The sequence below is a fragment of the Gallus gallus genome, chromosome 4, assembly GCF_016699485.2.
Source record: "Gallus gallus isolate bGalGal1 chromosome 4, bGalGal1.mat.broiler.GRCg7b, whole genome shotgun sequence".
Taxonomy (NCBI): Eukaryota; Metazoa; Chordata; class Aves; order Galliformes; family Phasianidae; genus Gallus; species Gallus gallus.
This window is the reverse complement of record NC_052535.1, coordinates 47,771,575-47,787,724: the sequence shown is the minus strand read 5'-3', so window position 1 is coordinate 47,787,724 and position 16,150 is coordinate 47,771,575. Positions and strand designations below refer to the sequence as shown.

Sequence of the window (16,150 nt, the reverse complement as noted above, 5' to 3'; positions counted from 1 at the left end):
AGGTCTCCCAGCCGCCTGGGTGAATTATGGCTGGAGTAAGCAATATTAACCCCTCCAGGATAAGTATGTGGGTCATAAAACAAGAACTGCACAGCTGCTAATGGCAGCAAAGGCAGTCTTTATTAATCAGCTAGCCTGAGCATGTGGCAGGAATGCTGCCCACCCTCCTGTGCAGGACAAAAGCACCAGGAAGGACCAGGGGCTTCCTAACAGCTGTGCTGTGTCACTGCAGCCTTGCCTTAATGTATGTCTTTGCCTCGTTTTGGGGAGGCATGAGTATAAACACAGATGAAGTGGGACAGGGTTGACTGGAGGTGTACATGCTAGTTATTCATAGGTTGTTAAGCCTCAGCTAAGATGGGAGATGGGGAGGAGAAAGACAAACAGGCTCATCTGTAGGGTCACCTGTTCACCAGTGAGCAGGGGTGCTCCTGGAGAGCAGTGCTGCTACTGTGCTGTAGCACAGCTAGCGTGCAACACTGGGACTTTCTTGCTCCTGCTAAAGAAGCAAATAAATCCACACAAATTGCTATAATAAGGATTCAGCCCACAGACTCTGTGGCGTAAACACACATCTGGTCTCTGTTTGTAATGAAATCAGCTGAAAGCACCACTGTGCATTAATAACAAAAATGCTCAACATATTGCTACCAAATAAGCTCTGCTTGTCTTGAACTTCCATTGTCACATGTTAATGTACTTTTAACAGTGATAAATGATGAAGTGCTACAAAACATTCATCAAGGGACTTAGGAGTAAAAAGTAACGCATTACTGCAGCATTATTTTCTATTCTACTAGTCCTTTTACAATTTGGGAAGAAGTAAAGAACAAAAAGTAAGTAGCACAATGCAAACATTTCATACTGAGCTTGCCTTTCTTCAGTACAGATTTCTCAGCTACAGGGTTTATCCTGTGCTGCACAGCAGGAGAAAATCCTTGGGGATGCGTGCAAGGGAAAGTTTCCTTTTGCAATAAGTTGGCACTTTCATATGTCCACCCACCACCTCCTCCTCCCTCTTCCTCCTTTTCTTGCCACAAACAAGAACTGTCATTCATTCTACATTAAATCCACTCTCCAGCTCCTTTTTTTTCTTTTTGCCTTTCCCTCGCCCTCCTTCCCTTAATTTCCATCAGGTTTTTACAGTCCTGCTTTCCCCTTGCAATTCTTAGCTACTACAGAGTGCTCGTGCTTTAAGGGTGATTGTTGGTGAATTGGGGTTCTCTGCTGTGAAAACAACTAAGGAGCTGAGAAAGGACAGCACACAGACTTGGTGTGGGGAAGGTTTTACCTTCTGAGTGATGTGGTTGATCCAGGGAGAAGAGCAGTTGCTGAGATCTGGTCCCTGGGGCTCCCAGATTCCATCTGGTGCAAGACACCGGAAAGTTGCAACACCTGGAAAAGGAAAGCCACTGTGTTCAGCGTTACTGGCCACATACTCAATCTCCATTGCACCAGATAAAGACTATGGACAGAAGGCTTTGCCTCAGGTCAGGCGGGAAAAGTTCCCAGGCAGTAAGAAAGTGAAGCTGCATCTCAAACACTGAGCCAGCACCCCAAGTGCTGGCCTAGACATTTTGCCTGCTCTGCCCCACTACTAGTGTCTCAGGATCAGATCATGAGCTTCCACTTCCTTGTCCCCTGATGTTTTATGAATATTTTACTGCTCTGGATCTTCATTAAACCATTTAAAGGGTGGAAAAATACAGAAGTTTAAATGCTATAAATGCTAAGATTACTACTGAGTTTTATCATCCATCCCTGACCATCAAGATAGACTTCAGAAGAGAGTTTTGTCTGGCATAAGCCTCCTAGATTCCATCTGCAAAAGACAGTAAAGGGTCTTGGGACAAAGAGAAACACATCCAAAATGGTGCGGTTAAAGACTTCTAAAAAACAAGAAAGCAGAAAGCCAGTACACAGATGAAAGACTCTGCATCCTGTAAAGCGCTCTGCCCTGCAGAGCCAAACTTTTCAACGGGGGAGTGAATTACATACTAGGTCTGATGGCAGTGCCGATTAAAACCAGTGAGGGTTTGCTGATGCCTTCAAAGGGAGTGGGAAGAGGCCCACTGCTAACATACCACAGCTTTTAACAAATGACATGAATCACTGAAATCAGAGATCGGGAAGGCTTATTGCCTACTCCAGACCGTCAACAAGCTGGGTCTGTTCTTTTTTATTTCCTTAGCTATTTTCATGCAGTCCTTTGCTCTTCTACTTAGAAAATAGCTCTCTGCATCCAACCTTCGTTTTCCCTTTTTATCATTTTCCCTTCTTGCAGTTTCAGTTCGGACCACCTCTTCCTCTCTCTGGGAACCACATGATACCTTTTGTACACCTAATTTTACCAAGCAGGGCTGAGAAAGACAGTAAAAGCACTCTTTACCTACTCTAACCACTGATGTCTTTCCATGCCTCTTATACTTGATGTACATTTTATCACCCTGATCTCACTGAATTCAAGAGGGAGTCAGAATTCGAATACAGAGGTGTGAATGGCTCTCCAGGGCAAAGGAGTGGATAATTAATAGAGTCTCCTCCACAAGCCAGATCCCCCCAACCCTTATTTTCAGGCAATTTCCTCCATCTTCCTATTTCTTCTTGGCAAGCAGGTTCTCAGGGCTGGACACCAAGACTAGCTTGAAAAATAAATCCTTTTTAAAATACCATTTGTTAAAATAGGGTAAACTAAACCATATGCCAGAGCTCATTATTTAATCAACTGTGTTCTGATTTGGACAGAAATTTTCCAAAAGCAAACTTTTGGGAGAAAACAACTGATGGAAGAGTAGAAGAAAAGGAGCAAGACCCAACAAGTTGTAAGCCATTTTGAAAGATTTGGCTTTGTTGCTACTCTGCTTTCCCTGCTGATGGCACCAGATGCTGGCTGCAGTTTGGAAAAATCACTCATGTTGGTTGAAGAGTCCAGTCTGGGAACACCTGTGCTAGAAAGGTAAGCCATAACCTTTGGAATGTAAACAGTGAGGTACAGAGTTTTGGCAAAATATATGTTTTGTTGATTTTTTTCCCTCTCCAAACAAGTGAAGTGTCAGCCATCAACATATCAGTCAGTGAGCCCGGAGGCTATAAATGCAGGCAGAGCAGGGATAAGAGGTACACTGCATACAGCTTATAGAGCCAAGATTTCCTAGAGCACGTCAAGCTCAACTCCACAAGTTGTTAGCTTCACGTCTCATTCAGTGAGAGCCTGGAATGGCAAAGATCCTGTGCAACGTGCTCAGCATGTGGAGGCTTTGGTCAGGCCATAATCCACCAAAATAACATAGAGCTGACAAAGGACAGCAATGTACTGCACTGTTGAAAGTATGTATGCCACAGAGCACAGATCCAACTTGCAGTTCCCTACAGACAAATGCAGATGGCTTGCTGTGTCCCCTCAACACTTCACTCACCTATCGAGCCCATGGGACATGGTTGCTTAGCCACTTGTCCCTGCCGGGTCCGAGACCACATAATATCACGGGCTTCCATTGGGTCGCAGCTCTCGGCACCAGCTGGGGGCAGCTGGGAGGAGGCGGGCGGGAGGTGCGTGGTCATCTCATCAGGGACATCAGCCATGGGTGAGGGCATGCTGGTGCTCCTGTTCCTCCTGCCCAAGGCCGAGGTGGTGGTGGGGCGACCAGTGCTGCTGGTAGCCATTCGTGGCGTGGTGCTGGTAGTGGTGCTCACTGGGCCCAGTGCCCCTGATGTCGATACCCCTGAAACAGAGCCAGAGCGAGTTAAAGGCAGGGAGGAGAAAAAGGAGACGGTGTGCACGCAAGCCTCGACCCAAGGATGTCCCATCTGCCTGTCACCCAGAGTGGCCTGCTGGCTGTAGCAGGAGCTACAATCAGTGCAGCGCTTGATGCCTTTAAGAGGGACACAGGTAGGGAAGCACACAGGGGAGTAATGACCCCCAGTGCAAAAATGATTTTCCAAAAGCACTAGCATCTGATAAAAATAAAGCAGAATTTTATGCCCTCTCCATTTTTCTTTCTGGCATTTTAATGTAAAAATCTTATTTTCCATCTTTTAGGGAGCATCTAGCACAGAAGTGCTTTTAATTTTCTATTTTTGTTGCTGAAAACCCAGCTGGTTTGGTCAGGAAAATGTTTTCCATGGTACAATAAAAAAGCTCTGCACCACAAACCCATGTCCCAAAATACGCAGAATGGCAGCAGAGGGAAGGATGAACATGGAGCACTCTGGAGCACGTTGCTCATTTTCTCCCTCTTGCCTTGTTGCCTAGTCCTGACACCATGCTCAGCCCCTCAAGCAGCGGGCCGTGTGGCAGCACAAAGGCACACAGCAACGCAGCCACATCCTCGGGTATAATCCCCAGAAGCTATTTCATTTAAAACTGGGGCTGGGTGTCCAGCAGCAAGAGGTGGCAAACCTGCTTTAGAAATGCATTAACCTGTACTACATCCTGACACAGCTGTGCTAAGTGTAGTAAATGTTGAAGGATGTCCACCTTGTAAGTACACTATATTGTCTCCTATTTAGACTAAGGTCTTGGCACTGATTGCAGCTTTGCTTAGACTTCCTCATCTCTTGCCTTGAAATTTCAGGTGGGAAAACCAAGGCAGGCTCCCTTCAGTTGTCCTGCCATGTCCTCCCGTACCCAGCTTGTACAGAAGGCTACTTCTCCCATCTCCCAGAGATAAGTGTCCTCCTGCTTCTCTTAACATAACACTTCTACTCCCATCAAACGCTAGACTTTCACAACTGTCCCACCAATCTCCCCAGTAGTATAAGCACAGCAAGCCAAGGGAGGACCTACAGATAGTCATCCTCCTTGTCTGATATCAGTCCCTCTTAAATTCCCGTGCCACAACAGCTCCTTAACGTCCCATCTCTCCCAGCAGCCAAAAATCTCTCAGTGACACAAGTCGCTCCACATCCAGCAAAAGGAATCTGAGTTCTTAAGTTAAATACAGCCATGTGTGAATGCCAGCCTAGCCAGAAATTAAAATTAAATGTGAGAATCACCCTGTTGCCCTGAGCACCAACCGCTCAGCTACTCAGCTGTGTGAGCAGGCTCAGCATACGAGCTCCCGAGAGCTGAGACCTTTTCTTTTAGTTCTAGTGAAGCAGACCATGCTCACTGTTAATGCTATATTAGTTATTAATGTATAATGATATTGCTGTCACTGGAGTTCAGGTAAATGTTCGTTCAAGTCAACCTATTTAAAGCACAGAGATGCCTGCCTGTAGTGTAGAACAGGAATTTTTCCATGCTGAAAGTCTTTCTTTCTGTGTGATTTAAGTAATTCGTTTGTGCAAAGCCCACGGTGTAGCGGGCAGTTCTTCTGCCCCAGGAGGATCAATAACATGGCAGCTGAAGCACACGCTTGATCTGGTTGTAGTTTCAATCCAACTCCGAGAAATTATCTACACAGACTCTAAAACTAAGCCAGAAGCATAATAAAAGTAATTTTCTGAAGGATCAGTATTTTTACTCAAGAAAGCATTCAATTTAAAAATTCCAGCTCTGTGATTGTTTTGGAAAATGAGATTATCTTCTCACCCAGCCTCCAAAAAGGCAATCAGTAGTGCTATAGGCACTAAGTCAGCTGAAGATGAGGACGCAGGTTATGGAGCCTGCTCCAATTCCTGGTGTCCCAAGCCATGAGCTTTAGTGCTGCTCTTTTTTGTGCTGGTATAGCAGTACATCAGATGCCTGTGCATCGATTCCTTGTTCTTCACTTGCAGGTTAGCAGTGCTCATGGGGGATTGGCCTGACTTGGGTTATGGGTCCTGGCAGTAGATTTGTGCCTGTCAGCACGGGAGTCTGTGGTTTGTGCACGTGCGTGCGTATACACGCACACGGCTTGCTCAAGGTTTTGGGAAATGTTGACATTTCAGCAGTCACAAAGCTCATTGATCAAAATTTCCAGCCTTCTCCTACCACCTCCCTTCTACAGGGTTTGAACGAATTCCAAAAAACACAAAGTAAAACCCTGCAGACATTGACAGATTTCTTCTAGTTTCTGCTCAAAGCTGTGCAGGATCACCAAGCAGCACACGATTTCCATCTGACATTACAGGGAGGATCAAAATTTGTAGAGAACTTCAGCAAAAAAGTTATCTGGTTTTATTACAGCAGGCCTTGCCATGAGTATATATTTTATTTCTTCATAACAATGATTAGTTTGATAAATTACAACCTGCAGCAATTCACCCATTTAGTCACATAATAACAATTTTCCATTTGCAAAGCAAGCCACATCATGTCCTACAGGTGCAGAAGTACCAAATAGAAACAGCAGATGAGGTTTCAAGGGTAAAGCTGGTAAATCAGCCTTAAAATCATTCCTACAGCCATTTGCAAGCCTATGGAAACAGATCTCAAGTGGGCAACACAGAAGAGGGATTAGTTGAATCTTAAGAAACAACAGAAGTCCGAAAAATGAATTGTATGGGGTCCAGTTCAGACCACAAAGAAGCAGCACAGGGCAAGAGGTGCCTTAGTCTGTGAGACAGGAGGCTCAGGTTGGATATTAGGAAACATTTCTTCTCAGAAAGAGTGGTGATACATTGGAACAGGCTGCCCAAGGAGATGGTGCACTCACCATCCCTGGAGGTACTGAAGAAATATGGAGATGTGGCACTGAGGGACATAGTTTAGTGGTATTGTGGTGATGGTTGAACTAGATGATTTTAGAGGTCTTTCCACCCTTAATGATTCTATGGGCACAATGAGTGAGCACCCAGGAGCTCCCCCCAACCTGCTTGCAGTGGTACTGCATTTTTGAGTTTTCACTGACAATCACTGAGTATGATGGCTTTGGAATAGCTCTGTCAAGCTTCCTGTATCAGCTACGTGCAAAGGACTTACTAGTATTCCCTTTAAATAAGTAAATAAGTAAAATATTTTGTCCTCCAAAACCCCTTGGCATTGCTGCCAAAATCTCTTGGAGGGCTCGTACTTCTGCCTTTCTTCTTTTTTCTCTGGTCTTAAAAATCACAGCTCTGCCGTTTACGTAGCACAAATTATAGGAAGGCATAAAAAAGCTGACCTGAAGCGGCCTAAATGCAGTAAGATACAGGGACGGCACTGAGTTCAGATCAAAGTTCTGATCATTCAGTAGCTCGATTTGGAAATGAGCCCCAGTGAATATGATCACTACCACCACCAAGCTGCAGAGGCCCTGCCAGTTCCTCATTTTGCTCACAACGGCGTGCTTTAAAACCAAGTTAATTGGTTAGAAGGGGCAGAACAAGAGATCAGCATCATTTACATATAAATGATTCTCAGATCCAAGCAAAACCGCGAATAGACTGCAACCTGTGCACAATTACCTAAGTTCTATAGCACAGAACAGAGATCAAACCTCCAAATTACCTAAGGCTGCCAATATACTGCAAGTCTGTAACTCAGAGAAAAGCAGTTTTTCCTTGAGGACACGTTAATAGAAGGATTCCTCAGATAATATTTCATGATACAATTCTTGCTCATAGACAAGGAGTGCCCTTTAAAAATCATCAACACTACTACAACTAGGAACATATAATCTTGATTATTTTACTGCTTGCTTTAACCATGTTGTGCCATATGAAGACTTTCAAAACAAGTTTTAGGTAAGAAATCAGTTTTTACTCCTTAGCTTCAAATCCCAAACATTCATGAGATTTTGCCAACTTCAGTTCCATGAAGCATGGCCCCAGCACAGCGCTGGGATGAATACTTCCACAGTGTTCCTAAGGTAGCATGCTGCAGTCATGGAAACACCTCTTTCCTAGAAGAAACCCAAAGCAATACTTGATCTTTTTTTCCCTGTTACACTATCTAGAGAGAAGGCACTAATGGCAGAAAACTAAGTTTTGCCATCAGTCAGACCAGAGCTGCATTTCCAATGTCCACAGGGGAGTAATTGCAACTCCCAGAGGAACTTGTCTCTGTTCCCAGAGCATTTACTAGCAAGAAAAAGAAATGGCCAATTTTTCCCTTCTTTCTTTTATTTCCCAGCCCTTACACAGAGCTCAGTCCCCTGGAGGGGGAATTATGCATGACCAGGGGAAAATCATGGGAGGAATTTATTCACAGACAAAAAATAATATGTATAAATGAGGGGTTCTTTCTTTTCCTTCCCTTCCTCTTTTCTGGTCTAAAAATGACAATGTAGAATTGACAAGCACTCTGTATCAGCCACTGGAACAATCCAGCACAGAAGTCCTCTTCCCTTCCCACATCTTGGTGCTCCCAGACACAAGACACTGCTTTTTTTCAGATGACTTAAAAGTGTTTTCCTATCACAAAAGCTTGTGCAAAGCAGACCATTTCAGGCAAGATTATTCGAGATCACTTCCTATCTCCTTTTTCCCTGATGTTTTTTCTTACTGTCTGCACCTACATATTCAGGCTATGACTCACTCCACTAAATAATGAACATGATATTTAAGAGACACAATGATTCTTCTGTCCCATGCATGCAGATGGATGACTAGCTTTCTCAAAGCAAGCCTGCCCCTTGAGCAGAACTCAAGGTACAACTAATCCAATGGGTTCAGCTTCTGCAGGAGTACAGCATTCCTTCCCAACCCCTCCACCCCCCAATTCTTCTTCTACTGAAGAAAGGTGGAAGTTGTATTTATATAGCAATGAGAAAGTGTAGGCAAGTCTTGAAAGAGGCAGCAAAAAAATCCTAAACCCTTCTTTCCTATCACATAAATGCATCTTCTGGGAATTACCTCTCTACTGGCATTTTCAAATGCACTTCAGAATATCTTCTGAAGATCACTAGAAAAAAAAATTGAAAAAAAATATATTCCTGTTTTCTTTTGCTTATTTTTCTTTTTCTTGGGGGGCAGCTTTTCTCCAAACTCTCTTTAAAGTCACAGCAAAGGGTGACTGAAGTCAAGGAGCACCAAGGTTGAACCTTGCACACACACTGCCATCCCTAAGAACTCCAGGAGCAGGCATCCAGTAGCTCAGCTCAGAGCACTGGTGCTCCACAATGTTACATCAAGTAGAAAACACTCCCCTGAAAAACCATCTCATATTGGAAGTCCACTGGAAGACCAAAGGCCACACTCCAGTGCCACCCAGGAGTTGAGGCACAGAGAATCAGCAAGGAGAGATTAAGTCCTAAATTACATGCAGCTCCTTTCATGTGTTTGAGAGAAACTATGGTTTATTTTTATTGCAGGAGAAGGCCAAGAAGGCTTCACATCAAACGTCTCAACAGCTCTTGCCTGTACTCACACATGCAGTTATTTGTGGAAGCTGAGCCAGAATCATATGTGAACAGAAAAGTTCACACGCTGTTTTTGAAGGGCTTCGCTTTTGGGTTCTTTTGGTCACTGGGAGCTTTGTTGAAGGAGACTGACAAAATGCTCAGAAAAACCATCTGTAGGAAGAAAGATTAGATATGTGATAGCCCCAAACTGTTCAGTACTGCATATTGTCTTGAAACAATGTGACTGTGCTCAGACCTGGGTTCCAGAAGAGTCACGTAAGGTATTAATGCATTACTTACAGATAGGCAGCTTCCCTACTGTCTGAAACAGCAGAGGAGGAGGAGAACACTGCATCTGAGAGACAAAAGGTCCATTCTCTTGTGGACTGCTGCCAAGTGGAAACATCCTTTCAGGATATTTTTTTTTTTTCCCCTCTCTTCTAGCATGAGACTGTGAATTGTGCCCAAGGCTACTCTACCCACATGTAACTATTCTACAGAGCCTGGATGGATGCTGCAATGGATATGGGCCAGATGTTGAGTAAGTTCCCAGTATCAGGGAAGAACTTTCAGCTGTGGTCCAAGATCTGGTGCAAACTCAGCTATTTCACTGCACTTCAAGCTGGGTTCACTTAACACACTTTTTTTTTTTTTCCCCTCTGAATCTTAGCTTAAGCATTTAAAATTAACTCAAAAGACAAAGAGTATGAGCAAAATCATCTCAACAGGCTTGAATCTGGTCAATGTGCCCAAATTCATCCTTTCTCACTGCACTACAAATCTCAGCAAGACAATTAATGCATTCAAAGCAACCACCACATGGGGCCATTTTCCAGCAGGCAGAAACTTTGTATACTAAAATCCATTTAAAATAAAAACTTTACATTACTGATGATGACCAATTGTTCATTATGCATGCTGAATTGGTATGGAATAGTCAAGTTTTGTGAAAAATATCCTAGCTATTATTGCAAACTTCCACACTTTGCCTGAAAAAGTAAGAACACAAAATCCAATCTATTTTTTTGTTTGTTTGCTTTGGTGGGGATAAAACACCAACTTTTATGCTTTTGTAGGGCTTTTTGTGTGCGAGTGAGTGCTTAACATCTTTCTGGCTCCCAGGAGCTCTTAATGTCAGGCCCACAATTTACTTGTCATATCTTTTTTTATTTTCTCTCTCTTATTCAAGAAATTATGGGATCCTGCTTAAAACATGTCGCTTTAGAGACATTAGACAACATTTTACCTACTATTTGTATGGGGCTAAAGCACACCAGCATACCTGGCAAAGCCAGAAATTAAATTCTACAGCATATGGGCATCAGCTAGTCTTTACCATGGTCTTCTTAATACCAAACCACAGTGGCCAAAGACAGTAGTGATAGTCTTTGCACTGTTTTTCTAACCACAGTCTCCATCAAATCCACCATTGTGTACTTCTTGAATCCTTCACTACCCACCCAATGAAGGTATTAATGCCATATTGCTGTTTCCAGGCTTTGCAACTCATCCTGAACATTCACGAAGAAATATAACTGGACAATCATTTGTAAGATGACAAATTAGCATACATTTTTTTAACATGATGCTGTAATGCTGTTAGAAATGCAGATAAACTATGCCCATAGGATGCCTGGTAAACAGGAAAAGATTACAGAAGAGCTGATCTAATAGACAGTACATCAGGATTTATTATAAATGGACTAATCTAATAGGTTTGAGAGTTCAGTTCAAAAGCTATTTTTAGGCAATCTAGCTTTAAATCGCTCTAGTTTTCAAAAACACTGTCAGATGTGGTTGCATTTACTTTGAATTTATAGACTTTAACATATAAAATCTGACGACTATTTTTTTAATCCACATATTATTTCACACAAGGGGGAAAAAAGCATTCAATCCCCTTTAAGGGCATACCAGCTGCATATTATTACCGAACGTATGGAGTGAACTTCTAACCTCTTAAACAATCTCTGTCCCCTGGCATGATTCACAACCATCAGAGCCAGTGGTGCAGATCTTATGCACTGTCTTCCAACCTGAATCCTTCAAACTCTATTAAAGAGAAATCCAGTAGGAATTCCTCACTATCCCATTGTTAGAGAAATCACTTTTGATTTCAATAACAGGTACTGTCAGATTTTCATTCAGACCATGCTAGAGTAGACACATGTACTATGTAAGTAAGTACTATGCTTACACACGCAAAAGATCTACTGGAGGCTGAGCTTTCCAGGCTTGTTTTTTTTTTTTTTTCCTTTTAATTAAACTATGTGTACATTTTATCCATGCAAGCTGAAACCTCCAGTTTCTATGCAAAATAAACATGTATGTAGTGATTAAGAGGGGAAAAACAGTTTTTCCCATCCATTTAGCAACGATATAACTTCATCTAATGTGTATTTCCTGCCTTTTACCTACACTTCTGCATCTTGAATTGAACAACTTTCATGTACTCCACAGAGGCAGTGCCAGATGGAGCTGGTCCTTCTCCAGCAGTTCTCCACCTCTGCACTTGTGCTGAATGGAAAAAAGAGCAGGAGTCACAAAATGACTGTTTATGTCCCAGCATTTTCTGACCTACCCAATCAATGTGATGAGTACTTCCAGGTGCCAAAGGCACTCAGCTTATAAGGCTAACTGAGATGTTTCTGCAGTGCAAGCTACAAACATAACTTTAATACAAGAAAACTATCATCTTCAAGTAGTTTCTGTTCATCTGCGTGTGTAATAACTCCAATCTAGATGTTAGTGAGCAAGACAGCCAAATGTGTTCAGATAAATGCCTTGGACTCTTAAACATATCATAATCTGCCTGCATAATGGCTGGATAGTTACTTCCCAATTTGTGAGACAGTTCAAAGGCTGTAAATAAAAAAGAAATTGGACAGTTTTCAAAAGTTCAGATTAGAGTTTTCAATTCTCAATGATTCGGTGCTTCCAAGCTACACTGCTGTGATCTGTATATGAATATTTAAAACCTGATTGTGTTGTGCTCTTATCTTGAAGAAGAGAGCAGAGTACAACCAAACCTAGCTACAAGATGGTGACTCCCCAGCCCTGCAGCACACGTGGGTGCATAGATGAGTGAGCAGCTTCTGGCCCAGCTGCCTCCCATTTGATTTGGCAGATTACAGCAACAAAGGCTGCTTAGTGCATTTGCTGTGCATCTCATCTTACACCATTGCATTATCCTTCAATCCTAGCTGCACCAAGGTTCAGGATTTGAGGTTTCTCTCAGTTCGGCATATCACTGTTAGGCTCACAAGTCAGCCCCAGAGCCCAACATTTTAAATGCAAACACCATCCATGGATGGACTGGTCAACTGAAATGAAAAAAAGGAAATGGAAGGAGCCCCAAAACGTAAAAGGTGGAATTAGGGATTCTTATACCCATCTTTCCTAGCCCCTTTCAGGACTGATTTCTTTAAAATGCACGTCATGCTGCATTTCCAGACATGAACTGGATCCAGAAGATCCAGTTGAAGAATCCAGAGATCCAGAAGCTAGACCTACTAGTTATATAGAAGATGTTAAACCCATACTGTACTTTGAGTATCCTTTCGAGCGGTGGGGGTGATAAACCTGACAGCAAAAGATCACCTTTTGTCTTCCACCACAACTGTCTATTTTATCCTCTTGCTATACAACCCACTGGTTATTTCAAACCTCATCCAAAAAAACAAATCCTTCTCCAAAGCTGCCAAGCGATTTTTTTTTTCCTCTACAGGGCACTTGCTCTGCACAGTCTTTGACTGCATTGGCTTCTATATTATTTATTTATTCAATTTACTCTTGCAAGAGAAACAGCCTGAACTATGAGAAGAGCTGATAATTCAAACCAGCAGAAATAGGGAGATACTGAGAAAAACTGCCTTGTCGCATCCTGCAAGGATGCTCTTATGCACCTTGGTGTGGATATGGTGTTAAGATCTCTCCTGTAAATGAGTGCTCATGAAGAGAGGGCTGCTATGGGCTCCTTCTTTCAGCCAGGCCTCATCTTGCATCCTGTCATTTGCATTCAGCTAATGCTCTCATTCAACTTTCCAGTGGTTGCCCGTGGCATAATGGATGGATGGAAGGGAGGGAACAAGCCTGTGCTAAGCAGAAAAAAAGTCTATCATGAAAGCAAATTCTAAGAAGCTGACAAAACTCCATTGTGAGAATATCAATATTCAGTTACATTAAGAAATAAAGCAGTTTCCCTGACAAAAAATAAAACACTGTTTAGCTCCCTTCCAAAACTCTTTAGTACTTGTGTAGAAATGTCAATATTTTGTAAAGCTCAATTCTAATAGCTGTATTCATGTTGGCTCGGGGATCTGCCTAAACAGTGCTTAACTGGGGAACTGGTGTCTAAATTTGCTTTATAGATATCTGATGTTCTGCAGAGGGCTTTAACAGCAAGAGAGACATTAATATTGTGAAAAACACATTTGCTTTAGCAAAGCAGATTTATGACAAACAAACTGTATAATCTACAGGAAATTTTAAGTTGAAGTGAAGTGGGTAATGGTTTCAATCAAGAATTTGATACTTGTGGACACAGGCAACTTTGTACACTATGAAATCCACACTGATGCCCTACTACACAAAGCACTGCTCACCTGCATCCTGGGGGAAGAGAGGACCTTGGGGTTTGAGTAGTGATGCTGAACGTGCATGCATGTGCCCCATTATCTCAGGGAAATGCAAAATTTCCAGCCTGAAGGTTCCAGTGCTGGACTCACTGCCAGGGCTTGTTGTCTCTACTGGAAAGTCACAACACAAGGCTAAGAGGAGCAAGGAACAGCAACCAGAACCAGAGAGAGAGGTTTAGCCCAACTTATTTGACTTGGCACTGCTCAGGGCTACCAGCTCACAAATAGTCAGATCTGGCTAAGGTTCAATCTGAAACTCTAACTCATAACAAGATGACAATGCATTAGAACTAAGTGGAAAAACCTTCAATGTGGATTCTGAGCTTACATCTGTCAGCTCTCAGAGCATTCCTGTTAATGGCTAGTTCAGACCAGCACATAGCAATGTAAGTTTAACATTCTTGCAAAGAGGAGAAATACACCCATTGACCTTCTGTTACCTTGAATCAGTCCCAAAGAAAAAGACAGACATCAGAAATCTACAAGTGAACGGCGGAGTTGAAATGCAGTTTATTTTAGGATGAAGCCACATGGCTGTCTCCTTGGATTTGGCATCTGGTTTTGCACACAGGCAAGTGCTAAAGTTTAGGTGGTCAGAGGAATTATTGATCAAAATTGGAGCATCAAAAACACAGAGGAATGTTCTGATGCTGCTGTGCCAGAATAGGGATTTTCCATAACGTCCTCCTGGCTTGGAGGCCTAAAAAAAAAGCACCTGATCTACTTGGACTACCAAAAAGGAAAGACACTGTGGATCCTTCCAAGCCACAGTAGAAAGAGGAGAAGTTGGAACTGGTAAAGAGAAGCAGATAAGATGATACAAATGAAAAAAAAAAAAAAAAAAAAAGATATCCTTTAGAGATGTTCAAAATGTGTAACCTCCTTGCCAATGTGTAATGTATATGCTAGTAGAATTAAGTACCTGGCGTCACTACAGAGCAGAAACGTGATAGTTTGAGCAGAACAATCATAGGGAAGAAAAACAAGTGCATATATTCAACATGTGAAAAAAGAGGAGAGGGGAGAGAAAAAAAAAGAAGTCTGATCTGGTCCAATGCATGTATCTTAAAAATACATCTAGCACCTAGCTCAATGTGACTTCATTTTTATCTGACTGTGAGATGCAAAAGCATAACAGAAAATGAGGAAAAAATGTAGTCAAGCAATTTGTATCAGTATCTGAAATACAGCAGAGATGCTTTGTTCAGATATTACTATAAGTATAGGATAAAACGAATGGTACAGTACAGGGCTAGAGAGCTGCTGTCTGCTTCTAGCACAAAGCCTAAACCTCATTTATAGCTCTCACAGGTAGCATAAAATAAATGCACCAATCTACAGCATGATTATTATTCCCCCCCATGCCCCCCTTCCCCCCCCTTCAGTGTCATATATATTGAAATGTTTTTGTTTAGTAAATATTTTACAGCAAACCATTTAGTGCATGTGTTGGGACCTGTAATGCTATTAGCCTTGAGCCTCTTGCATTCCATGCATGCATTGCGAAGTCCTGTCAATTCACAGGGAGGAAGTATATTAGCTTTTCTAGTCACTGTAGTGCTTTACAGGTACTAAAACCTCAAAATCCCTAATATTTCACATTATCCAGGCAGAAGTCTCATTTTATAACAATGCTAACCCAAAATCTAGCTCACTTATGTCATCAAAAGCAACTCTTCTTCCATTATCTTAAATGTAAATGAGAAAAAGCAGGCAGCTGAAGCAGACAGAATAATTCATAGCAAAAAAGAAATCTGTCAGGCTAGGAATGCTAAAAACAGGGCATAAAACTGAGCTTCTTTGGAAAGGAATGAAATAACTGAATTCATGGCAGTTAGGCATACATGAGGTGCTCTTAGAAGGTGCCTCACTACAGTGATGGTAACAGGAGCCTACAACATATGGTTCATTCAATGCTATCACTTCCACTGTGTATCAAAATCTCCATACCTGAGCCTAGGCTGGAAAGCAGTGCCACTCAACAGCAAGCAACTTATGACTCCATTACCTAAAAAGCACTGTATCTTCTACAGCAAATCCCTGGGGCACAAAAGAAATGGCAAGTGTCTCAACTATTTGCTCAGGTTTCTTTAGTTGGCACTGGTTTATTAAACCAAGGGTGACTACAAAATCCAGAATTGCAGTGTGGATGATGAGAACAGACTCATGGTGGGGAGAGACAGGGCAAAACTCGTCCCAGACCAGAGAATCCAACGTCTTCATTTCCTTCCCCTACAGAGAACATCATTCACCATAGTCCACAATATGCTCCTGGGAGGTGCTGACATGTCCCAAGGATTACAGTAAAGCAAGGAGGACGAGGAATGC

General features: G+C 42.4%; 1 protein-coding gene across 29 annotated transcripts in view; it reads right to left on the bottom strand.

Annotated features, from left to right (window-relative positions):
• Positions 1 to 16,150, bottom strand: part of ADGRL3 (adhesion G protein-coupled receptor L3) — a 493,084-nt gene that overhangs the window by 102,801 nt on the left and 374,133 nt on the right. For all 29 annotated transcript variants that reach the window (XM_015276460.4, XM_015276462.4, XM_025149811.3 and 26 more), the window contains 2 exons: positions 3,417 to 3,722; positions 1,292 to 1,395 (listed from right to left, as the gene is read on the bottom strand). In XM_015276460.4, the coding sequence (XP_015131946.2) occupies positions 1,292 to 1,395; positions 3,417 to 3,722 (410 nt within the window). The remainder of the gene's footprint in view (positions 1 to 1,291; positions 1,396 to 3,416; positions 3,723 to 16,150) is intronic.